This window comes from Ambystoma mexicanum, chromosome 14 (genome assembly GCF_040938575.1).
Source record: "Ambystoma mexicanum isolate Mex_15411 chromosome 14, UKY_AmexF1_1, whole genome shotgun sequence".
Classification (NCBI taxonomy): domain Eukaryota; kingdom Metazoa; phylum Chordata; class Amphibia; order Caudata; family Ambystomatidae; genus Ambystoma; species Ambystoma mexicanum.
The window spans coordinates 475624029-475649982 of NC_090940.1; the positions used below are offsets into that span (position 1 = coordinate 475624029).

The 25954-nt window shown below is 48.7% G+C and overlaps 1 protein-coding gene across 6 annotated transcripts in view; it reads right to left on the reverse strand.

Annotated features, from left to right (window-relative positions):
• Positions 1-25954, reverse strand: part of ATG2B (autophagy related 2B) — a 5509925-nt gene that overhangs the window by 4210380 nt on the left and 1273591 nt on the right. For all 6 annotated transcript variants that reach the window (XM_069637692.1, XM_069637689.1, XM_069637687.1 and 3 more), the window contains one exon: positions 3880-4034. In XM_069637692.1, the coding sequence (XP_069493793.1) occupies positions 3880-4034 (155 nt within the window). The remainder of the gene's footprint in view (positions 1-3879; positions 4035-25954) is intronic.

Genomic DNA, 25954 nt, shown 5'->3' on the forward strand with positions numbered 1-25954 from the left:
CCAGGAATTATTTCCTGAGCCGTTTTGCCCCTGGGGCAAGCGGAAGAAGGATTGGCCACGAAAGGACTGGCGTGCGTTAGAGCCTCCACGGTGGTGCAAGGCTTTAGATGTTATCTGGCTAAGTGACTTTAGAGTCTCGTGTTCTTTCTTTGCCATCTCTAGAGAGTCATCAACCGCTTTCCCAAAAAGGTTTGAATCCTCCACTGGCTTGTTAATCAGGGAGGCCTGAGTCTCGGGTTTGAACCCTTACGTTTTTAACCAGTCATGTCTTTGAAACGGGGTACCCTCAGCGAGGGTGCGTCCAGCGGTCTCAGCCGAGTCCAGTGTGTTCTTTAGTATGTTTTGTGTTACTGGTCTGCCTTCAGCCACGACCGTCAGCAGGCGTAACGATCAAGGATTCTGGTGTGGCATGACCCGTGATGTAGAGGGGGGTCGGGGAGTGTTGGGTGAAATTATTTCTCAACCCGTGGGTTAACTGCCTGTGTGAGAGACGGGGACAGCAAAGAAGGGGCCAGGTGCTTCTTTATGGAATTCAGTAAAGGAATGGCTTGGCTAGTTGGAGCCTTCTCCTTGAGGATATCCTCCACGAAGTCTAAGTCTGGAGCGGCTTTGTGTGTTGCAATTTTAAAATGGTCGGCTGCTCTTTTTAAAATGGAGTTGAACAACATCTGGTCATCAACATGCGACGACTATTTGTGGAGGAGTAGAAGGGGGATCCAAACAGATGGCGCCTGGGTCAGCGGTATGTGTAGGTCTAAGCCAAGGACCCTGGTCCTCCGCCTGGTCGGAGTCTAGTTCCTCATCTTTTGGGTCTTGATCAAAGAGGTTACGTTCTTCATAAGAATCCTCCTGAAATGGGCCACCTGGGACCTGCAAGATGTCTTCTTGGTGTCCCTGTGCAGAGGTGGGGAGTTTCTGCAATAATGAGGGAAGGGGCAGGAGTCCACTTCCCTAGGTCTCTTGGGTATGATATATTTGCCTGAAAAGTCAATAAACTGGGACATTTTTCCATGTATTGCTCAAACCTCTCCCTAGTCCATACCATAGAGAAGAAGCTGAATGGTTAGGAGGAGGGAAGAGCAGCCCAGAAGGGGGGAATTTATTTTCCTAACAAGGCCCTAGAGAGAGGCTGAGGGGCTTCAAAATAGTCCTTTCAACAAGATGGGGTGTCTTTATACTCCTTGGCCACCAAAATGATTTCCGAAAAGCTTCCGCAAAGTTTTGGCAGCTGTATAGAGGGTCTAGACGAGCCTGAAGGCACGGTCATGATCGGTGACTCCACCGGGTCCTCCGGCGCTTTTGCGCCCTTGGATGGTGGGTCGACAACAGAGGATTCTTTAGTGGGAACATCCGTTCCAGAAGGATGCCCAGTCGCATGCCGCAAATATGGTTGCTTGAAGAGCGTCGAACCATGAGGTTTGGCAGGTGCTGTCGAAACTTCGGCAGTGCTGTGGGCATCGAGTGCTTCTTCAACGACTCCGAAGAGGCCTTAGGGATTCTGTGCTTGTGTGTACTTGGTGTGTGGGTGCCCTTGTTGCCAGGATGTGATTTCCCCATAACAGTGCAGGTGGCCTGTCTGTCGGGGCCGGGGACAGGCATCTGGGAGCACGCAGGCTCCGCTGAGAGGTCGTTGGCTTCCAATTCAGAGCCATGGCTGCCGTTAGATACCTCGTCGTCCAGAGCGAAGGTGCCGACGGAGGAAAAGTTTTCGGCCTGCATATTGTAGGCCGCCCGCCATTTAGTCCACCTGTCTTTCAAGGTTTTCGGTCGGAAGAGCTTACAGGCCGTGCATGAGCACTCATTGGGGTCACGAGGAAGACAGCGATTGCATGGGTGATGGGTCTTCCCAGGGAAATTTGTCATTACACGAAGGCAAGAATTTAAAAGGAGTCCTCTCCATAGCAGAGGTTAGCACCAGCCAGACCAAAAAGAGAAAGAGAGGGGTGAAAGAAATACATTCTCAGAGAGAGGAATAAAACCCAGGGCCCCACTCTCCCTACTGCAAGTTCCTGGACGGAAGGCCAAGGCCACACGGTTGACAGTCATCGAGCAGTTGTAGATGTCAGCAGCAGGAAACGGACGTAGCAGTAGAATTGACTAGACGACTGTAAGTTGTGGAAATTAACTTAGCAATATAAACTCTAGCGAGCTCCGCGTAAGCGACCATGTCAGGGCTAAGGCCAAGAACAAACCAAGACAAGGGACACAGAGGGGTGTAGTTGGTAATGTAATGCCTGGACAGGCCGTAAGAATTGCACCTAAAAGATTGCAGCCATATAAGAGACTGCTTTGTCCCTTAGGTAGGAAAGCATCTCTTACAAACTACAGTTCCCAGGTAAAGCCGCCGCCTAACTACAATAGCCAGCATGCCCTGGGCCGCCGTGGACCAATCAGGAGCCAAGCCGGGTGGGGCACTTCACCGCGCATGCGCAAGCCTCGAGGCACGGGGCTTGCGCTTGAGATTTCATGGAAGGAGGACGTGCGGACCGCAGCTCCACCTACATCACTCGCGAGGGGCCCAGCCCCACCGGAGCATCAGCCCGGCCCCTTGCTTACACAATAAAAGTCCATTCCTACTATTTTCCTGACAGAGGGATCGGGGAAACAAACGCAGGGGGCCATCGCTAGTCTACCCAAAGCCCCTGCGTCAACTATAGAGATAAGTGGGCGTGTTTGTCGCGCGCCGCCATATCGCGCTTGCATTTCTTTGGGTATTAATAAGAGTCCGGAAACATCCGCAATAAACTTCTGTGTGTTCCCGTCTCCTGGGACCTGCAACCAAGACGTACACGAGGTGAAAACACATGTGGGAATCACCCGCAGCGGTCTGAGGAAAGACCACATGTGGGAATCTTGTGCTGGCAATTACGCATCAGGAGTCAGAGAAAACCACTCTGAAAAAAGCTGTGCAACCTAGTTCTGAGTTGACACAGACACCTACGCATGATATTGTGCACAGATGGGCTCAGAGGGACCTTGTGTATAGTATGAATGTAAATGGGATATGAATGCGAATGTCAACTGATCTTAGAGGAGAGTCTTAACGCGTATCCTTTGTTCTAGCTTGGACCGGCTGTTGAACACTACGGACCTGCCACAGAACCTGACAGCCCTACTACAGACAGGACACTGAAAGCCAGAGCTAAGTCTTGCATGCTGGAAAATAATGTTTGCTTAGTTTTGGACCGATTCATGTGCATAGGTCAAGACTTAGGGGCAACCCCAGAGGGGGCCATTTCCTAGCAACGTGGTACTGATGTGCAAATAGCTACTTGGTACCAAGTACATCAAAAGTGTGCAACAGTCAACCCTTCCCTAAAAACTCCCTTTCCTACCCACAACTTCTACCTCACCCTCAATCCGGTTTCCCCAACTTCCCTCAACCTATCCAACCAGCGAGACCGTAACCCTCCTTCCCTGCTCTGGTTTCGGTTGCCTGTGTAAGCTCTGACTTGCAGGCTCCACGACCATAGTGGGGGCGGTTGGAACTGCATCGCTCCTGCGCCTTGGACTAGAGTGCCTTGACAGACCAACTAGGTTAGCTGAAAAAAAACAATCTGGTGGGAGCTTGACGCGGGAGGGATTTTGGGTACACTACACGTCACGTTAGGGATAGTGTTACAGTCACGCCCATGTCGACGTACCTTTCGATCTTCGAAAGAAAGATGCAATAGTCTGCGATTTCCACTAGATGTCAGACTATATGCACAGCATGTGATTCTAAGGAGATCCACAAGCATCAGAACACCCGTTACAGACTTGTCCCTCACTTCCATCAGGACGTAATGCCATATTGGCATTGCAGCAAGGAAGGAATTTGGCAAATAGTACATAAAACAAATATACAGTTTAAAAAAAGAGGAATAATTCATACTGTACCAGGGTAGCACCCAAGGGAGATCCTGCAGGAGTGTTAGTGTAGGTACTAGTTAAAGATAAATCTAGATCCACAATTGGAGGGTCTCCAAGGGGTGGAAGGGACGTGAGACTATGAGACATGTCCATTTCTGCCATTGAGAAGAAAACCTCTTCTTCTGCAAAACAAGAACAAGGCAACCAGAACACATGCATTGATACATATTTTTATCTGAATGGCATTTTATGATATATTTTATAACTATACACATATATATTTATAAAATAGGCATGCAGCTGATCTGCCAAATCCAAACACTTTCCAAATTTGACCAGTTATCAACATTTTAATACTAAAAACTAATTGCTGAAAGAAACAAGTCGTTTGCATTGTAATTTCATTAAAGGCAAAAAAGTCAAGATTTTTACCCCCACCTTCATGTTTCAAAATTGCCTGCTTTGATTTTCAAGAATTATTCCACATTCCTAGGTATTCGCCTTAAGTTGTGCATGCTAAAAAAAGTTTAGAAAATCAGAACCACCCAACTGGAGATACTCACTTTTTAAGCCCCTGCCATGGAGGCTAGATGCGTATGCCCAAACAAAAAGAAGTATATACATCCAAATACATATAAACATCTACAACTAGGACACCCCCAAACTAGATTGCCGATATACCATACAAAATCATCTACAACATCCATAAAAAGACAGACACACTCACCCCATCATTACCCAACGCCAGGATTAAAAAAGGAAACAAGGAAATGGCCTTGAACAAGATATCCTGGAAAATTGTTCCAATATGGCACTTAACAGAAAACAGGCAGTAAATATAACGTTCAATTCATGATTATAGTACGAACAAAAACTGGTTTCACTTCAGCATAACAGATAAAGCATCCAATAGGTTCTGTCTGGCAGAAAATAGAGTTGTTATGATTGTTTAACCGGCACTGTTTGCACAGAACAAAGGGAAGGGGGCACTACTGCAGATGCTCAAGTGACAGATGGGATTTGGTGGCGGGGAGGTCTGTCACAAGACAATTTAGGGCCAGTACTGGTCCTTTGCGGGGCGGCGACTTGGGTGGACCCAATCCTTGTCAATTCACTTTGAGCCAGTTTATATGTTGCCAGTAAGGAACAAGTTACTTACTTGTAACTGTTCTCCAGCATGGAGTCACATGCTCATGAATATTCCCTGTCGTCAGGCTGGGAATTCTCGGTAATAGAAAAAACTGTTTCAGTTTTGTTTACAAACTGTCTTCCTCCCAATCACTGAGCTCTAGCTCATGCAGCCCCAAGACAATGACTGCTATCTAGCTAAGCTCCTCCTCTGGCAGCCATTTTCAGATTTGGTAGCACGTAAAGTGGCAGTAGGACCAAGAGAACAGCCGCAGAAGGGCAGGCGGGAGGGTTCGCATGTGAATCCATGCCAGACCCATGCTGCAGAACAACAGTTACAGGTAAGTAACTTGTTCCTTCTCCAGCATGGGATCTGGCATGGATTCACATGCTCATGAATAAGGAATACATAGCAGTACACACATGCACAACCACGGAAGGTGACAAGGCTCAACAGAAACAATCTCTTACCTCCTCACCAGGCTCCCCTTCAAGTGAACAGGTTGCGCAGCACTGCTTGGCCAACTCTGGACTCCTCCCTGGAATCCCTGTTGACGCAGTAGAACTTCGTGAAGGTGTGCGTCAACCTCCACGTAGCAGCCCTGCAGACGTTCAGCAGGGACACACCAGAGAGGAACGCTGTAGTAGCAGGATTCGCTCTTGGAGAATGGACTCTGACAACCAGGCAACGGTCGGTTTGCCAACTGGTGACATTGAGTGATAGAGCAGGAGAGCCACCTGGATATAAAAGCCTTGGAAATAAAAGCCTTGGACAGGGCATTCCCATGGTTCACAGGACCAAAGTTCACAACCAGCTGAGAAGTTTTCCGGAGACTCTTTGTGCAGGCTACATAAATCTTCAGCGCTCTAGCCACACCCAGCAAGTGCAAAGTCCTTTCAGGCGGCGATGAAGGCATCGGAAAAAACACAGGTAACACTGAAGGACCAGAGGGGGTTCTGTACTTCCTCTCTCTATATGGTAGAGGAGAGGCAAAGAGGACCCCAGCCAAGATTCTCTATTATTGGTAGCAATGGACGAGAAATCAGGGCCTAGCTTCTCAGGAGGTGATGCGGGCTGGTTCTTAAGTACAGTGTAGTCCCCAAGCACCCACAAAGGAATGTCTGCACACTGTATCGGTTAAAACACAGTCTTTATATAATTAATATTCAAAGTTATGTACAATATCACAATAACTCACTTTGTACTCGGTTATCTATAATGGCAAATATACAGTTCTACGTGGTACCACAATTACTATTAGATCTTTTTAAAGTGCATCAACTGTACGGTTAAATGTCACACAAATCAGTTTGTAAAGGAAACCAACCATAGATACAAGAGAAAAGCAGTTGGTTGGAACAATTGGCAGTATACTGGCACTGATATCTAGACACAGTTGTGTGTGGAGATCCCCCCCCACCTGGGCAACCTGTAGAATAAAGATCTATCACAAGCCCAGTCCATACATTGTTCGCACAAGACTTTCCAATAGTTCTGCAACCCCCAAAGTACCTGGCGTTGTAGCCGTCGGGGAATCGACGGCCCTTCTTGAGTGCCCTCCCTTTAAGGCAGGAGTCTGGGTCATCGCACATCCGATGGAGAACAGGGTGAGCTACGACGGTGAAGTGGCATCTTCTTTCCTAGCGGTGCTCGTCGACGGGGAAGCGTAAACGTCCTGCAAGGAAGAGACGTGCGGGGCACCTCAGTGTCGATAGTTCGGAACCGCAAAGAGTTTGAAGAACTGTGGCCCGGCAAGGGCGTCAAGTCGTCGGCGTCTCTGTGGACTTTGGGTGGCGGGAAACCCACCGGTGGATGCTCCTCGCCACGTCGATGGCCCGGCCTTCTCCCGCGGGATCAGGCGGGCGATGATGCAGACGAGAGCATCCTTGGATCAAGAGTTCCTAGGCAACGCGAGCACGGCGGCTCTGGTCGGCGACGGCAGTCGTCGACAGTGGCGGACAACAGTACGGGCACTTCTCTTTGGGATTCCGCGGCGGTCCCCGTCTCCGGTCAGCAGTCTGTTGTAGGTCTGTCTACCAGGGAGCTTTGGCAAAGATCAGCTGGTGCACGATGGTCCCTCGTAGCTCGGGAAGAGGCCGCCTTACCAGGTCTTCTCTGGGTCAGTCCTTGGAGACACAGCAGCTTTCAGATTGAAGGAGAGCAACAGCAATTCTTCTCTTCCAGCAGGGCTTCAAGGTCAAGCGTCAGTTTCACTCCAGTTACTCTTTGTAGTTTGGACTTCAGCTCTGAACACGATTCCTAGCAGTGAGAGGTGCCCAGATATACTGTTGATCTCCCATTCATTCCGCTTGGTCACACTCGAGCATCCAATCACTACGAAGGGCATTCAGCAGTCTGTCAGCCAATCAAGCGCACAGTGCATTCAGGCCATTCTTCTCCATCCAGACACTCACAACACAGAATGTTGATTCGGACATACCACGCCATTCAACACTACACACTGCATTCATATCAGTTTCAGGCAGGGCTGTCTCAGTCATTGTGTCAAACACCAGAAACCAGACATCCACAACAAGAAGTGCATATTCGTCACACACTCCATTCACCCAGGTCCCACCCACAGGTGTACCCACAACATACGGCTGTTGGGAAGGCTCCAGCCAGTCTGGTTGGCACTTCCCCACACTACCATATATGGATGTTCCACCCAACAGCCAGTCGGGGGGAAGTGACAGAGTCAGGGCTTCCTGGGACTTCAGGAAGATCAAGGTAACAGGCGATGGAAGGCAAGAGGCCACAGGGGCCATCTTGTCTCCATCAGGAATCTACCGATTCCAATGACAGGGCCTGGGCATCCCAAAATGGAGGATACTCAGGGCACCAGTCAATACAGCACAGAGCTGCCACCAACCCGTACCCTGCTCTGTGGGCCACACACAGGTGCCCGAAAACATACACTAGGGGCACAGGTTTGTACCCCCACCCATGGGTGCAATAGGGGCATCCCATGGGTCGGTTCACCAGAACCAAAAGAGAGCTGCACCGCCTGGAGTCCCACATGAACTCCTGTGCAGAAAACACGACAGAACACACAATAAAAAGCAGTGAAGGACAAGGATACGGAGGCCCTGTCCCTCCGATGCATTTCCAGCATCACAAACACCAAGGGCTCATTTAGATGAAAGTCTGGCGGCACCTTGTGCATGAAGGAGGGGTGCGTCTGCAGCACCACCCTCGTCTTGTGGAAAGTCAAGTAAGGCGGTTTACAGGCTAGGGCCTGGATCTCACCCACTCGTCGTGCAAAGCCACAAGAAAAGCTGTCTTCCACAACAGAATCTTGAGTGGGACAGAATGCATATGCTCGTACGGGGCTCCCATGAGCCTAGTAATCACATTGTGCTCCCAACTCTGGGGCCGTAGCCTTCACCGGCAGGAACAAGCGGAATAGTCCCTTGTTGAATTCCTTGACTAACTGGTGCAACCACAAGGAGGGTCGTCCTGGGGATCTGGTGTAGCGGGAAATAGCCACCAGATGAACCTTGATGGAGGGGCGAGCCAGCCCCGATTTAGCCAACAGCAAATATGGAAGTACCTGAGGGGCTGTGACCCTCAGAGGGTCAATCTTCGGGGAACAGCACCAAATTGCGAAACTCTTCCATTTGAGTCTGTAGCATTTCAAAGTAGATGACGCCCTGGCCTTGGCGAGTACCTCCTTGCCGTCTGCTGGAAGATTGTAACCCCCGAATTCTAATGCTGCAGGAGCCAGGCCTTCAGGTTCAGTGATCCTGGGTCATGGTGCAGAATTGACCCGCCTTCCCTGGCGAGAAGATCCGCGACCACTGGCAGCTTGACTGGAGGGGACGCTGACATGCTGAGAAGGTCCGGGCACCAGATCTGCCTTAGCCATGCTGGTGCGATGAGGATCATCCTGCACCAGCACCGTCTGAGTTGATTAATGACTCGAAGAAGCAACAGCAAAGGAGGGAACTCATACAGAAACAGGCCATCCCAGGTGAATGAGAATGCTTCCCCCCTGCTCCCCGGCTGGGGAAACCTGCTGGCGAACCTCTGGCACAAACAGATCGATCTGGGGATTGCCCCATTTATTGAACAGGTGGTCCACTTGGTCCTGCTGAAGCTCCCACTCGTGGCAAGAGCATAGCTCCCTGCTGAGAGAGTCGGCAACAGTGTTCTTTACTCCTGCCAGGTGGAATGGAATGAGGAACATCCCCTGGGAGATGGCCCAGTGCCACAAGTCCTGCGCCTCCCTAGAGCGCGCCACAGATCTGGTGTCCCCCTGCTTCTGGATGTAAAACATTATGGTGGTATTGTCCGTGAAGACCCTCACTACCCTTGAGGGACGGCAGAAACGACTTGAGGGCCCAAAATACTAGCCGTAGTACCAGTACGTTTATGTTCAGCGTATTCTCTTCTACCAGCCACGGGCCTCTGGCGTGAAGACGTCTGTTGTGGGCTCCCCATCCTTCCAGAGACGCATCCGTTGTGACAGTCTCCTGGTACAGGGGCTCTGAAAATCTGTGCCTCCAGCGATATTGGAGCGTACGCACCACCATCTGATCGCTCCCCAGAACTTGTTGAGCGTGATCCTGTCCTGGAAGCTTCCAGACATCTGGACCCAACGGGCATTGAGGAACTCCTGTAGAGGCCGCATCCGTAACCTGCTGAGCCGAACCAGGTAAATGCACAACGACATCATGCCGAGCAGCGACTTGATGGTCCTCACTGTGGCGATCTTCAGTGCCGACAGCCGTTGTACCTTTCCCAAGATGGCATATATCCTTTCCTCCGACGGTGACGCCAGACATGAACCCAGAGCTTGGATCCCAGGAACAGAGCATCCCGCGATGGAGTTAAGCAGGACTTAAGAACAGAACTGAGAATGCTCCACTTGTGAAACACTTCACTCTTCTGAAGCACAAATATGAAGACTTCACATGGACGGTCTTGCTTGCCTTAAAAGGAACTAGTAATACAGCACGCGAAAAGAAACTGTTTAAAATGGAACAAAAGATGATCTTTACCCTAAATAGTGATGTTACAGGGCTCAATGAATCAATTGACTGGCACAATATCTAGTTTGTCGGGCAGGCGCAAGTCTTTGTTTTTTTATGCCTTTAGTCACAACGCCTAGTACAACACTAATCACTGAAGAGACACGGGTCTTCCCCACTTCGTTTGGGTCTCTTAGTCCAGGGAATTCCCCCTTTGTTCCCTTTTTGCCTTTTCCGTCTTTTGAGCTCGGATGTATCTTTTTTATGAGCTCTGATGTACTTGTTATATGGGAGACCTATGCTAACTAGCCTGGCTATGCTCAGTGTCCACTTTACACTTCCTTAGACTCCGGTCTAAGATAGCCGCCGTTTTCCCACCTCAGTGACCGTCTCCTGTCTAACTAACACAATAGAAGGACTACCTGTGTTCCCTTGACTACCAGCCAGCATCGGCCGCTTCGCGCTGCCACTTGACACACTGAGTCGCTCCTACGAAGACGGTAGACTGGTCCTCCGCTTACCTTCCACATTCGGTAAGCTATCCTGCTATTCTATAGCTGACTAGTTCCTTCCCAGTACCATGACTGCCTTAGGATCGATCGACTATATTACTGATCGTATCCTCTCTTTTACCTTTATTTTTCAGTGCGGATCGTAGTGATTCGTTCCAGCTCTCACCCCTACGGGTTGACCCTCCTTTTAAGGTATATTCGCCGTCCACCTTACTATTAACCGGCATGCTGAACACTATGGGGCTGTCTCGTCCTGGGCGGTTATACTTGCCCAACTCGCTCCCTCACCGTTTTTCTAGACATACGCTATGGCATTACCTGACTGTCACAGTCCGATCACTGCATGGACCCGACATTTTCACGATCTCCACGGGAGAGATGTCCGGTTCACCTTCAACAGGTTCCTTTCTTTAGGCAGGATTCCTAGTTTAACGGCCCCACTCTCACATTCATCGGAGCTTTGTCTTATGGATATAGATGGGTTGTCCCATTCCTTGTACTTACTGCTGTACTGTGTGTACCTATAGGCTTTTCCAGTTGCAGAACTGTATGCTATAGATATCTTTTATCTCTTGTAGGGCCACAAAGGTCGTCAATCTACACCTACTATTCTTAGTAGAGAGCCCCCACTGGCACCTTGATAGGTCATTATCTCCCTTGATAGGATGCCTTTTTCATTGATTGAAATTTCCAAAGTATTCAGTTATTTTTGAACTGACCCTTTGATGTCTGTTGTTTTTATCTTTTGCAGGTGCTACGATACTGTAATAGTAATGTTTACCACTCCAATTGTTAAATGGGCTACGTTGTAATAAGTCCCTCCTGATGAATGTTCCACACTTTTTTCTAGCGGAACAGAAACATGTCGAGACAATTCTCTGGACTCTAAACAGAGACTAAAATCTATGACACACCTATCCAAACCTGGTTGGGTACTATAATATGTGGTTGATAAGTACCCGCAGTGTTTTTCTGTAACACCTTTTTAAACTGGGCATTTTAGCCTGTTACGTATTCCTTGTTGTTGCCTTATATATTAGATGTGACAATTGTTGTATTGTGGACCAATTTATTTAATTGGATGTTTTAAATTTCACGATTTGTTCGTTATTAAAAATTGAAACTGTTATTTTAAACCTTGTCTGGTCCCACCTTTGGATTTACTCAGAGTGTTAATGTTAGACACCTCTGGTACCTGCCTGATAACTTTGTCTCTCTATACAGTGACTATTATCCCCCCGGATATAGACAAAGTATACACTGCTAATTTTGATTAGACAGCTGTATACCGGGTTTCCTCTCCTTGTAAGTAGTTAAGCAGGACTTTCCATAGTTCACCAAGAACCCCAGTTCCGTGAGACGACTGACAGTCCGCTATATGTGTTCGACGGCAGTGTCCCTTGACTTAGCCCGGATGAGCCAGTCATACAAGTAGCGGTAAACGTGGATCCCTTGCAGTCGCAGATGGGCCGGCACTGGCACCAAGCACTTGGTGAAGACTCTGGGCGCTGATTTCACCCCGAATGGAAGGGTCTTGCACTGATAAAGCTTCCCCTGAATGACGAAGCGCGGAAACCTGCGGTGTCCTTTGTGTATGAGGACGTGGTAGTGCGCGTCCTCCAGATCCAACGATGACAGGAAGTACCCCTCCTCCAGCTGGTCGAGCATGTGCTGCAGCGTGAGCATCCTGAACTCCTCGGACTTTATATATGTGTTGAGCGGTCGAAGGTCGAGAATGGGCCTCCGGCCCACAGTCTTCTTTCTTACGAGGAAGTACCTTGAGTATACTCTGGAGCCCAGGAGTCGCTGTGGAACCGGCTCCATTGCCCCCTTCTGTAACAAGCACAAACCTCCAGCAGCAGCTGAGGGACATGGTTTTCCTGCCGGGCCACCGGTGGTATTCATGGACACTTTCGTTTGAATTCTAAGGTGTGTCCGTGGGCAAGAGCGTCCAGCACCAATCTGTCGGTGAAGACGGTCTCCCACACACCGACAAAGTTCACCAGCCGGCCTTCCACCGGGGTGCACGGATGGGGGCCAGACATCCTGGCCAGTTCAATCTTGCTTGGAGATAGATGGGCCGCCTTGCGGTGTCCGATGACGTCTGCCCCTGAGGGTCTTGGAGCGACCCCTGTTGGCTTCCTGGATCGAGGAACGGGAGGGCCGGCGGTAAGAGGACTAGCACACCTCCCCCCGAAACTCTTCAAAGAGCGGATAGACTTCCCTCCTGAGGAACGAAAGGACGGTCGTCATTGCTGAAGCGTACCTAAGGCATGCACCGTCTCCGTTTACGTCTTGATGGCCTGGAGGGATTCATCCGCAGCCTTCCCGAACAGGTTGTCCCTATCAAACGGCAAGTCCAAAACACTTGTCTGGACCTCCTGTCTAAAGTTGGTGGCCTTGAGTCAGCCACGACAGCGAAGACGAACTCCATTTTCCATCTGGTGGAAACCCGTGTCCGCGATGTCAAGGGCCATTGTGATGGCGTGGTCCGATGCCATCGCTCCTTCTTGAAGGATCTCCAAAGCCTCAACCCGCTTGTCATGGGGGAGGAAGTCTAGTAACGGGGCCAGTTTAAAACACAGCTCCCGGTCATATCTGGCCACAATCACAGCCGAGTAGATAGCCTTCCTACCCATCGAATCCATCTTCTTCCCCTCATCGTCCATAGGGGTGGAGGAAGAGGAGGAAGCCGAGCTCGACGATTTCTGCCTGGCGGCTGCCGAGACCACCAAGTCTGGCGACGGTTGAGACCGTAAGCACTTGGGTGCAGAGTCTGGCACCCACTTCTTCTCCAATCGGTCTCTCTTCGCTGGGGCTGTAGAGGGGTTCTTCAACAGAGCCAGCTCATTGTCCCAAACATCGTCCAGGAGCGGGACCGAAAGGATGGTCTTCCTCTTCACCTCCCGGTGCTGATATAAGAAGCCTTCCTTCTTCCTTTTATCCGACGTGAGCTGGAAAAGCTCTGACACTCAGGCAATCATTGCATGGAAAGATCCTACCTCATCCGGCAGAGGTGACGTGAGGGCCCCCATCCCGCCATCATCATCCATGCCAGTTGATTCTGTGTCCGACGCCGTCTGCCATGGGGGTGGAGAGGGGGACGAGGGGTGGCATGGAGGTGTAGGGTGCCACCTCCTATTCTTGTCCGGTGGTTCCCCCGGTGTCAACCGGGTTGCCGTTACTGGTGCCGCGAGAGGAGCAGATGGTGGGGTTGCCGGCCTACTCCTCTGTATCTCAGACACCAGTGTGTGGAGGGTCGAGAGGATGTCCAGTGAAAGGTCTCTAGGCGGTATCTGGGGTTTAGGGGCGTTAGGTTCTGGGCGCTCGTCGTTGCCTCTGTAGATGGTAACCCCATCGTTGTCATAGTCGCCCCCGCCGTGGGGGTGAGTCCCTGGTGTTTCCCTCATCATCATCGCCCTCCTGGATTGCGTGGACAGATATTATCTCCTCCTCCTCAGCCGGAGAAATGTCCGTACCCTGGAGGCCTTCAATGCACCCCCCCCCCTTTCTTCAGGTGCACAAGGGTCAGTCTCGGGCTGAGGTCTGGCATTCTCTTCTCTGATGTTTTCTCAGCTGGCTTGCTTGAAGCCTCCCTTCTGGGAGGCAGAGACACCCTCCTGGCTATCGTCGCGGTACCCTGCGGGTCCGCCTCTACGGCCTTGAAAAGGGAAGCCACCACCACCTCGAGGGATAGCGATGGTTTCGCTTGGTGCACCTGGGCCTTCATGGAAAGTTTGGTTCCCTTGTCTGGTTTGGCTTTTTCCTTCCTGGCCTTGTCAGACCCCTTGTCTACCTTGGCCTTCTCTGTCGTGGGTGGGTCAGACACAGCACCCTGCCTTGCCTTCTCCGGATTCTCTCTCAACTTCCCTGGGGTATGTGACTTCCTCTTGGACGACGATCCAGAGTGGTGGCTGGAGATCGATCACGATCGCGCCCTGACCGTCATGGGACCCGCAGCAGCAGAGACCCCGACGGAAGTGGACTTGCAGTGTTTGGCCTTGTGTTGGGCCCCCACGGGTGGGACACGCTCAAAGGACTTAGAAGCCTGCTCAGGTTTGGTGGATCCGGGAGAGGCAGCCACGCTTCCAACCGTTGAGGTCAATCCTTCAACGTGCGCTTCAAAAAGCCATGTCAAAACCCATAATCCTCCTCCTTAATCTTCGGGTGCAAGCAGAAGGCACTGGGAATGCTTATCGTCCATGTACACATTCCGCAGACTGTAGTCAGAGCAAAGCTTCAAAAGGGAAGCGCTGTCCTTCTCGTCAGACATGATCCACACGATGTAGGCCTGAAGAATCTTCTGGAAGCCTCCAAGAAGAAACTCGACAAAAACAGCCCTTGAGGGGCACTGAAAAACATGTCCCAGTTAGTCAGAAAGATGATCGATGGAGCACACGGGCTCGATTGACAAAAAAATAGAGTTTAACTCTCAAAAAGCAAAAAATGCAGCAAAAAGCTTGAAGAGCGAAGCATGAGGAGTCCCAACACTTGAACGTGCGGTAAAAACCTGAAGATGGCTACCAGAGGAGGGGCTTAGGAAAAGAGCAGTCATCGGCTGGGGGCAGTATGACCCAGAGCTCAGTGATTGGTTTATGGGAGAAAGAACGTTTGTAAACAAAACAAACTGTTTTTTCTATTACCGAGGATTCCCAGCCTGACGCTGGGGAATATTCATGAGCATGTGAATCCATGCCAGACCCCATGCTGGAGAACCCTTTTTTATCACACAATGCCTCAAACATCAAATGCTTGCCAGTATGTCTCTATTTTAGACATACCAGACCTGACTGCAGTCACAAAAGGCAGTAAACACAGAAGAGAAATCTTCCAGGTCCCCACGTCACCAGTTGGCAGTGTCTCGTCAATAGGAGCAATCCTCACAGGACCTCCAACACCACCAAAAGCACACCAACTGAAGAGAAGGGAAGGGAACCTTCCAGCGCCCGCCCGACCTTGCGAGAGGACACGCATGGATCTCCGTTACTGGGGCAAGCATGTGCCGCCATCAACAGACTCCTAGACCACCATGAACTAGTTGGGGGCTTGAATCCCCTTTGGGACAATGGACTTACCTTGGGAGTACGTGGACCAGGGTCCCCAGACTCAGATATGGATAATCACCTTTCCGAGCTGCCATGAGGGCTCCATGTCAACCTCCTACAGAGAAAGGGGGAAAGGCTAAGCCTCCCTTTAAACACTTCCCCTTGCACAAACACCTCTCAGGAGGGAAGGATATGACTGGATTGGATAGCGAAAGCTGGCCGATAAGAACAGAGAGAAGGAAACGTAAGCAGGAGACAGGAAACAACAAGTGTGGGTTGCCCGGATGATGTCAGGGGAGGAGGCAGCAGACCAAGAGACTGGCAGGACATAGGAGGAAGCAGTGGAGTGTGGAGACAATTCATTCAGAATGTGAGGTATTGGTTTATATGAGTGCAAGGGTTCTGCAATTTGAGTGTGCATGTCTGTGTGGCAAGTGTGTAGAAAGGCTAGTGGGAGGCGTGTGTGTGTGTGTGTGTGTGTGTGGAGCTTGTGTTCAGGGTAAAAGAAGTTTCTTTGAGTAGGAGTAGTGGAAGGAGGAGTAGTAGTGGAAAAAAAAGAGTCCTGAAGTAGTGGAAGGACGAGTGTAATCGTGGGAGGAGAGTGGTGGCAAGGACGGGAGTAGAAGTACATTGGATGGGGAGGAGTGGTGACCTCAAAGGGCGAGGCAGGAGCTAGAAGTGAAACATCAGAGGTACTGGGTTACATTGGGTTACGGAGGGATCCCAAGGAAGAAAGAGGGAGAGAGGGAGGGTCCTTGGAGCCACAAAGTACTAATAAATACCCTAGCACCATCCTTGAGACTGAGTGTTTTGTCCCATCTGTAACACGAGATATGCTGTGATCAGGCAAAAAGGCACACATGCATTTATTGGCATTCTTAGGAGCTTTGCAATCTTTCAATGTACCACGCGGTGCGTCTCACCCACAATTTTTGGGTGGCAATACATGAAGAAAAAGGCGGCATGATCGAAACTACTGAAACAAATACTCCAGGTCAGCCCTCAGTTCACGTAGAGGGTCAGTGCCATTTCTATAAACAAAGTTATTCGTAAAAGCGTTAACATTAATAATCGACCAGTGAAAACAAACATGCAAGTACATCTATTAACAAAAACCCTGATAGGTCATGTATCACTTATTTTTAATTCCAGAACAAACCATTCACTGATACAATCACTAACACAACATTAGCCAAATAGGAAACATCAACTATCTTGTGGTATCCAATGCTATCAATAGTGAAGCAAAGGTTCAAATACTTCCACACAAAATTATCTACACAAACCATTTGACACCATGCCAAACAACAGTGAGAAAATGTGTGCAATGTGACTGGGTCAGCGTCATGATCTGGTCAGGGGGAGGGAGATGGGTTGGGGGGGGATATAGACCCCTGCCAAAAAAGGAGGGGAGAAGGAGTTGAGGGGCAGCACCCTTTATGCCCTCACATGACATGTATGTTACCAAAGGCACTACTCTTTGTTACATGATACCTTCCAGTTATTGTTCTGGCCAGTGTACACTTCAACTCCTAGAGTGCACCTGGGAGATACCAAGAACACCTGGACCGGAGCAAGGAGAACGGAATCAATAACAGACAGGTAATGAACATAGAATTTCCTTGCCAAACAGAAAGTAGAGACTGAACACAAGACCGAGCAGCCACAGACGTACCAAGGAAAATAAAGCAGAAATTAAAATGTAACTGGGAGTGACGAATGACTACAGCACAACGGGAGGGAAACAACCCCCCCCCCCTTTCAAAACATATTGTCAACAAAAATCACCAGCATTGGAAGTAAGGCACAGGGAATGAGCAGCTACCACACCATCATAGACTACAAACAAAACCAGGCTGGGAAAGGGTCTTCGAGGATTTTATAATGCTGTTAAGTCATAACCCTGCCCCTGGTGAAAAGACAGGTGCCCATTTGCCCACAGGGTCAGGTGAATGCTTCTGTCAATGGAGGGGTAAGGGAGAGACAGTATAAAAGGGGAGTGAATGAGAGAGAGTGAGGGTTGCAGGTGTGAGGTCAGAAGGTGTGGAGATGGACAAAGAGACCAGGTGGATGACAGATGGAGGAGCGATGTGCAGAAGCAGTTTGTAGAAGAGTTGGATGCAGAGTGAAAGTGTGGTATTTTGTGCAAGAGAGAGAGAGAATGGAACCAGTTGTATGGAGTGTAGTGTGTTGAGGGAGGTGTAAAAGGTTAATGAGAAAGGTGGCTAAAGAAAGAGAAGTGTACGGGGAATCAGAGAGAGAGAGAGAAAATGTTTATGGTGGGAAGGTGTGGAGAGAGTGAAAGGCGCTAGTGGAAATTGTGCAGCGTGTGGAGTGAAGCAGGAGAGGGAAGTAGTGGTCGGAGATAGGAGGGGAGAGTGAGGTAAGACGTTGATAGAGAACAGGGGTGTGCTGAGAGGTGAGAAGAGGGGTGTGCTGAGAGGAGGGGTGGCGTGAGAGAAAAGTAGAGTTGCAGTAGTAGGTGAGAAGAGTGGTGTAGTGATGGGTTAGGAGAAGGGTGAGAGGAGAAAGAGAGCATGAAGCCCAGAGGAAGAGAGGAGGAAGAGAGGGAGAGACAAGAGGAAGGGAGAAAGAGGGAAAACGCGACGAGAGGGTGCTGGTACTACGGTGAGTCTAACACACTCTTAACATCATTTGATGTCTGTGGAAAGTTTAGGGTGCCGTTCGAAGTCCTCAAGAGAGAAAGATGAGGCCTCCATCCCTGGCCAGCAAGCTTGAGGAAGGTCACACAACTCCTCCCTCACCACAAAAGCCAAATGGAGTACGACCCTCCAACCGTGGTTGGCATGGGTGCCTGATGTGATACTAACAGGACACACCGCAGCAGCCAATTGGAGGAAGAGAGTTAGGGAAAAGTTGTGGATGGGTAAGGGGAGTTAGGGAAACCAGGAAGTTTAATTGGGTTCTATGTTCATTTATCCTGTTTTTTTCCCCCGTGTTTTTTTTGCCTAAAATGCTTTGCTGAACAAAACCATCGATTTTTTTATTTTTATTGGGGGGTCCCAATCTCCCTCCTCCCCTTTTATTCATTCCCTATGCCCCACCCCCCATATTTTTCGATGTTTTTTTCCAGCAATACATTTTTGGCAAAAAGCGCAGTGGAAAAAAAAACGGGCGATGAATGAACGTTGTACCCTTAATTGGATAGGAAGGGGGAAATCGGAAAAAGCCACATACATTACTTCAGCAATCCTAAAACACCTACTTGCTCCTAATTCTCCCTGCACATCTCTACCAGTCTCCTGCCTAAACTGCCTGCATAAGCTGCGTAACCAAATCTTTCCACAGAATCATGCTACACAGAATCATGTCAATGGAATTAAAGACAAAACATATTGCACACTGAAATGGATGCATCTGTTGCTGTAGACCGCCACAAACAAGACGCGCATGAGTCAACACAAACACAGTGGACTTTTCCCAACAAACACAATGCCCTAAATGTGTCGAAACTCTTTTGGCAAAATGGCTTCAAACTCTCAGCTTCATTTTCCCTGCTTCAGCACTGAGAGCACACATAACTTTTCCTGGAGTGACTGAGTTGAATACTTCCAAGTACCTGTAAGTTCACCGGTAGTAATTAACTCGTTCATACTTAAAACGTATTTACATAACGCTACGTTACAATATATAAAATGTAATGTCTCACAGTGAACTTATCTCAGGCTCTAGGCGCTAACGGCTAACCCTGAGCAGATGATCGCAGGCGGAAATCACTTGTGAAACAGCAGTTTCCTCCAGGGGTCACTCTGCTTCAGAACTGATGTGTAGAACTCCAACAGGAGTCAGGAATTTACCCGTAGACGTTTGCGCTGACCGCACGTGTTGCTCCGGTTGCCATCTTCACTGCCGCCGCCTGGGGAAACACACCTCGCCCTCCACGCCGTCCAGCCCGTGCCTAATCAGTAACAATAACAAGCACCTGACACAGGCAGGACGGTCTCCTTAAGAGCCTTCGCTGGGCTCGTGTGCTGCGTGCGCACGTCTCGCCCAATAGAATCCCGGGATGTGTTTCCAACAAGGGTATACGGTCTGGGGCCCCATCGCAAAGCATCTTCAGGGCTTGTTAACCTGCGCTTGGTGGCTACAGCCACAGAGGTTCCCTATATTAACTCCAATCACTCGCACACCCCTAACATACTAGGGGATACTGATCTATAGTGACCATCATCTTAGGGATTTGGGAAGTCTGGTCTGGGATAGAGAGTGCCTCCAACAAGTTATGCAAGATAAGTACGCCCATTAGTTGGAAACCCCTTAAAATCATTATAGAAACCCTTGAATAACCTTCAAGATTGTCAAGAGGGGATAAGAACCCGTTTCAGCTTGACAGCCTGGGGTGGGATGCCTAGCACAGGGATTTACAGAGCCAGTCCTGCCCCCGGAGGTGGGGTGTAGGGTTTTCTGAGGGCCTGGTCCCTGTCCCTTCTACATGTGCCTACATGTTTGAAGCAAGTACAACTTCTTTTTGACCCATACTTGTATTGCACAATGCTGGTCAGTATTTTTATGTTTTCCATAGAGAACTGTGTTACCCTGTAGACCCCAACACAGCAACATGCAAGCAACCCGAGAGAGAGAGAGACACAGGGCCTCATTACGACCCTGGCGGAGTGGGTTTACGCCAGCGGTATTCGCGGCGGACCCGTCCGCCCTACTACGAGTTCCCGTAGCGCCATGGAGCGTTTTCCGCCTGGTTTTTCCGGGCGGAGAAATCCATGGCGCTACGGGACCTTGTTGTTAATTACGCCACCGTATTTTACGGTGGCGTAATTAACGCCTTCCCCACTCCCATTATGCCCTATGGGGCAAAAATGGGAATGGGGAAGGGTAAAATGGGGAATGGGGATTTACCGCCCCGCCAAGGTCGGAATGGGGCGGTAAATCCGCCAACCCCCATGGCGGTATCGGCAGCTTTCCGCCGTGCTCCATGGTGCATATTGCACCACGATTTCCGCCAGGGTCGTAATGAGGCCCACAGTGTGGAACTGCAGCACCTCGGAGTGATCTGCATCTCAAACCGGCAATATCGATGCTCTACACAGCGAGAACTGCCAGCACGATACCTTCAGCACGACCGCGGAATTGTCCGTGCCCCAAATAAACAATTCAAAAGCTTCATTCGATTTTGCCACAAACAGTGCTGTTGGGCATGCGAATTCTAAAACAAACTGTTTCGTGCACACCCCCATTAAAAAAAAAAACGCTGCCCTACATATGAGGTAGGAGCGGGGCTTAAGGCCCATTTTATGCCTTCAATGTATGTTAGCCGAACCTGGGGAGTGGCAACACAGTGGTTGGCCAATGGATCAAGCCGACCAGAGGAGGTGTAGGAAGAGGGCAATGGCAGGGACAGAGAGAGGATAAAGGTACAGGAAAGTAAAGGCAGTGTGGGTTGTTCAGATGAGGTCAAGGGAGAAGAATGAGGACCAAGAGAACAGGTGGAGGAAGGATGGTGCAAAGAGTGGAGGAGAATTGTGGAAGGAGTGTGCAAGGTAAGGAATTCGTTGGTTGGAAGAAGTGTCACTTGGGTTTGAGGGTGTGTGGGTGGAGCTAACAGAGGAAGATTAGGCAGTGGATGAACAAGTAACTGAGGGAGTGAACAGAGAGTGACTTGTGACAGAAGGTGTGGGGGAGAGCAGTGGAGTGGAGAAGGGAGAATAGTAGTGTAGAGGGGGAGACTAGTAGTAGAGTGGAACGGTTAGAATAGTAGTGTAGGGGAGAGTAGTAGTACTGAGAAAGGAGGCTAGTAATATTGTGGCGAGTAGTAGTAGCAAGAGCAGAGAATAAAAGAGGATAGCAGAGAGGGGAGAGTAGGAACAAGTAACTTACCTATAACTGTTGTTCTCCAGCATAGGCTGGCAGTGATTCACATGCTGATGAATATTCCCTGTCATCAGGCTGTGAATCCTTGGTAAAAGAAAAAACAGTTTCCGTTTCGTTTCTGAACTGTCTTTCTCCTAGAAACCAATCACTGAGCTCTGGGTCATACACCCCCAGCCAATGACTGCTCTCTACCTAAGCCCCTCCTCAGGCAGCCATCTTCAGATTTGGTAGCAAGTAAAGTGGCAGTATGTTAGTGTTACACCATCCACTTGTCACCTTACGCACACGAATGCCCGTGCAGTCACTAAGCCCTCCATCTCAGGTCCTGTTCTGCCTTCCTCTTCTGATCTCATGTCCTCACTCCCTCAAGCAGCACGGCAGCAGCGCACACGAGGGCATTTAACGTGCTATGGTCACCCATTGCAACGTTGGCAGCTGCCCTGGCGTCTTGGAGACAGTCAACGGAGACGCCGGCTTTTTTCTTTGCTTCGTCACGCCCTCAGGAAGACCAGGCAGCGGCGTTTTGGAAACTTGGGTCATGTGACAAAGAAACGTGCTACATCATCAGTCACGTGATGGGTCATGTGACACTCCTAGGCCCTTTAAAACTGGAGAGGAAACGCTCATTCAGTGCTTCACAGCTGACCCAATCAGGCACTGTTCGGGGTCTTCCTGTCTCCGCATCTTGAACCTGGACTACGGACTGTTCTTCTTGGATTCCTCTGTCAAGCCCTTTGATATTGTTTTGCTCTGCTGTTTCAGGACCTTTGAACTGTATTCTTGGATTCCTTTGGATTACCCCCTGGTTACGACGAACTTGGCTGGCTTTTGACCTTGGAACTCTTAACGGACTGTTTTCGGATGTTCCTCTTCTGTTACCTTTTGGAGTACCCTCTCCATACAGGTTTTGCAGTGCCTATTTCTACAACAATCTACGCCTCACCGCTGCCGCTTGCTACACTCTGCAGCCACACGGAACACCTCCATTTTTCATCTTTGTTCTTCCTGTCCCCAGACCCTTGGTAAGCCCCTTGATATTGGTTACCTCGCTATTCAGTATATTGTTTGCCATCGGACTGACTCATTGCTTGCTTTACAGCGGTCAAGGGGTCACCGGTGTTCCTGGTTCCTGGCGTTCTTCGGCACTCAAAAAACCGGTGGCCTCAAGGATTGCTCAGGAAGTTATTTGTATCTTTCTGAGCGGAACTTGTGGACAGAGGCCCCATAATCTTCACGACCATCAAGTCATAACAGTTAGGGAGAATTCTCCTTCTAGGGCTAATTTCCCTCACCTAGTCAGTCCCCCAGCAGCTTTGCTGGATTTCTGGAGTTTATTTTTCCACCTGGTAAGAGTGTGCATCCTTTTTTCACTCTTACATGTGTTTTGGCCTATGTGGTGTTACTCATTGTGTGATCTTGGGCACTGGAGCACACCACTCCAAGTGCCCCTGTTCTTATATGGGTTACACCGCATCTTTAGTGTAGTAGCCAGGGTTGTCTTTTAGACTTCCCTCTGACTCCATTTCACTGGGGCTGACTCCTGTCCCCCAGAGAAAGGTAAAGTTGCCATTTACTTTACATAGTCACTTCTACCACAGACCCAGTGCACCCCATTTTACATGGAGTACTGGAAAGGGCTAATCTGTACCCCTTTTCTGTCTATGCCTCCCTGAGCATCGTTTTGCTCTTTTAACATATAGACTTGGCTGGTGGCAGTGGTATCTACCCTAACTTTTCTACCGCGATTATATTAGATAAACGTGGTACTGTTCTTGGCTATTATATTAGCCTCGAACATAAACCTGCTTGACCAAATCGTCCTTCTTTTGGCTCCGGTTGGGTTTATTCGCCATTTCTTTTTGTTAAAGTCCTTCTTGTGTTTTACTTTGCGTGGCAAACTAGGGTCGCCAAAAAACTAGAGTAACAGGGGATACCAGGAATATCCAAATACTGTGACCTGGCCTGGATAGAACATACACAAAATTAACATAAAAGGTCAGAGTAGTAAAGTGTTCAGGTGGCAACTGTTGGTGTAGTAACAAAACCTACATACTCATACTCAACTCTGAGTACACAAAACAACCGTGAAGCACATGCGTCTATCATGAAACAACAACTCTATGAGGTGAAACAATTAAATTCAACACAGTAGATGCTCAAACAATTAAGTGTTTATTATTTATTAACATTTATTAAATAAATCACTAGAAAAAGTCATATTTTAATAAAAAACATACAACATTGGTATCAACAATATTTCGTGTAGATCAATCCCTCCAATTCATTATCGGACTGATCTGATACATCATTCCCATCCATAAATCACATCCAACCACACTTCAACCATACCACATACATACACAAGTCATTCAAAAAATCATTCACAATCCATACAATGATAAAACAATTTATCCTCAATAAAACTCGAACAATCTAAAACATCATTATACAATATCTAATCCATTGTTAGTATGAACCATAAGTTTAACACCTAAGAGCCTATTCCATGTTATTATGAACTTTACTGGCTCGGGTGGATTTGACTTCTAACTTGTTCACAAATAACAAAACATCCCCAACCCGACATGTTTCTTTCTGTATAGCATCCAGTAAACAGAAATTCTTCAGGGGCACTATGGTCCAACGGAGTCAGATGGAATGTAGATGTAGAAAAAGGAAATATGTAGAATACACCAACAGAGCTCACCTAGATACAAACAAAAGAACACTGAGTCAATCAAGCTAAATGCTTGAATTTCATGATTGACCATTACTGCCATCGTATTTTCAGTAAACGTGGCGTAGATTAGGTTATTAATACCTTTCAACTCTCTTCAACTAAGGAAACAGAAAGCGGACCGTGATCCACAAACCGGTAGAAGACACCATAATTAATTGGTGCCTTTAAAATATATCCACCATCACCAACACCTCGTGGCACCTCTTAGACACTCAAGATCAACCAAGTTATACCTCACCAAGGAGTGAAACCTCATGTTACCCGAAAGTAGGCATAACCAGGACCCCACGGAATGAAAGAGAGCCCACAGTGAGAGTAATTACTTAGAAACCACTTACATTGCGTCTCCTGTGATTTTGTGGTGGGAGAACCCAAAAGTGGGTAACCCACGAGGGCACACTGTTGGGGGCACCGCGTCACCAAGAAATCACCCGGCGTCCAGTCACTGAATTTTTAGAAAAAGCCTCAACCTGTGCTTAGTACATGAGTGGTGGCAACTTAATACCTATCTGTAAACACAGAGGCGAAAAACAAGATGAGAAGCCATACACTATGGGAATCCATAGAGAGCAAAACAGACAGCCTTCCATATTAGCGTGATATCTGGAGGACAAATAAATTCAAATAATCCCCGCAAAAAATGCCAACACACACCATACACTTCCTTCGTGCACAAGCATCCTATCGGGCAACAAGCTTACCTATGTAGAGAAATCAAACTCTTTCCAGTCTCGACTGTGTCACGACAGGACTCTTCTAATTCAGTAGTATAGACCACGGCAACAAAGTTAGTCGTGACCGTAAAGGTACCGAATTCTGGGACAGGAAGGGAAGAACCACAGAGAAAAATGGATCAGAAAACCATAGTTGATCTGTAAAGTGTTCCATATAATTACAAGGACTTACTCGCTTATATGCTTAAAATGCCTTATACATGAAGCGTGTCATAATTATATGCACACATGGACTCGACCTAACTCCCATGTACACGTTCACCACTAAATAGTCTTGAACATGAAACAGATAACACGTGTGGGAGCCGCGAGAATATACCAAGTGCCCTCTGTCTGCAAATATCAACAGCTGCAGAGTCAGAAAAAATAACATAATAACCGCGCTTGGGCGGAAATGTCTTGCGCATGAAACGGGATTTCAAAAGGAAGCTGTCCCCGAAACCCCTCTTACCTCAGTGACTCTTCCGACAAACAACGAGGGTGGCCGCGTGAATCCGATCTGCCGGCATATCCACCAGTCCGGCTCAAAGAATCCGATTTTAAAGCCCTCCCCGTGTTATGTGACTCACACGTCACTCGCACGTAACGCGAGCCGAACCAGCGAGGCACGCCCCCAACAAGCTCAAAGGGGGCACGGCCAGCTAGTCAACCAGCAAAGTCCCGCTCTGTAAGCCACCAAACTCAAAACGGTCAAAGTAAACACTCCCCTCGATTGTGTAGATAGAGAGCCCGCGAGTGTCAGGAAAAGGCAGGCAACATGAGATGGCTACAAATGTTTGCACAAGAAAACTCATGCAGAACACAATAGGATATAAACATAATCAATCCTATAAGACCTGGAAAGCTGAAACGAGTGTCAAAAAACACATTCCGGTCATGTATCAGGGGGGAACAAGATGGTGACCTTCAATAAGGTCAAACAAGCCATCAATCTGAATATTAGACTGGGACTCAGTCAGTGAGAGTATTCTGGATTAGAAATTCCAATCTATCGCCTCATTTAAGCCAACCACATGGCTTTTCCTCAAAAAAATGAGTTTAGTCTCCTCCTTTGATAAAGTATGTTTATCCACAGAAGCGTTGTTGGTAATCGCAATCTTCTTTAGTATGGTCCATCTCAGA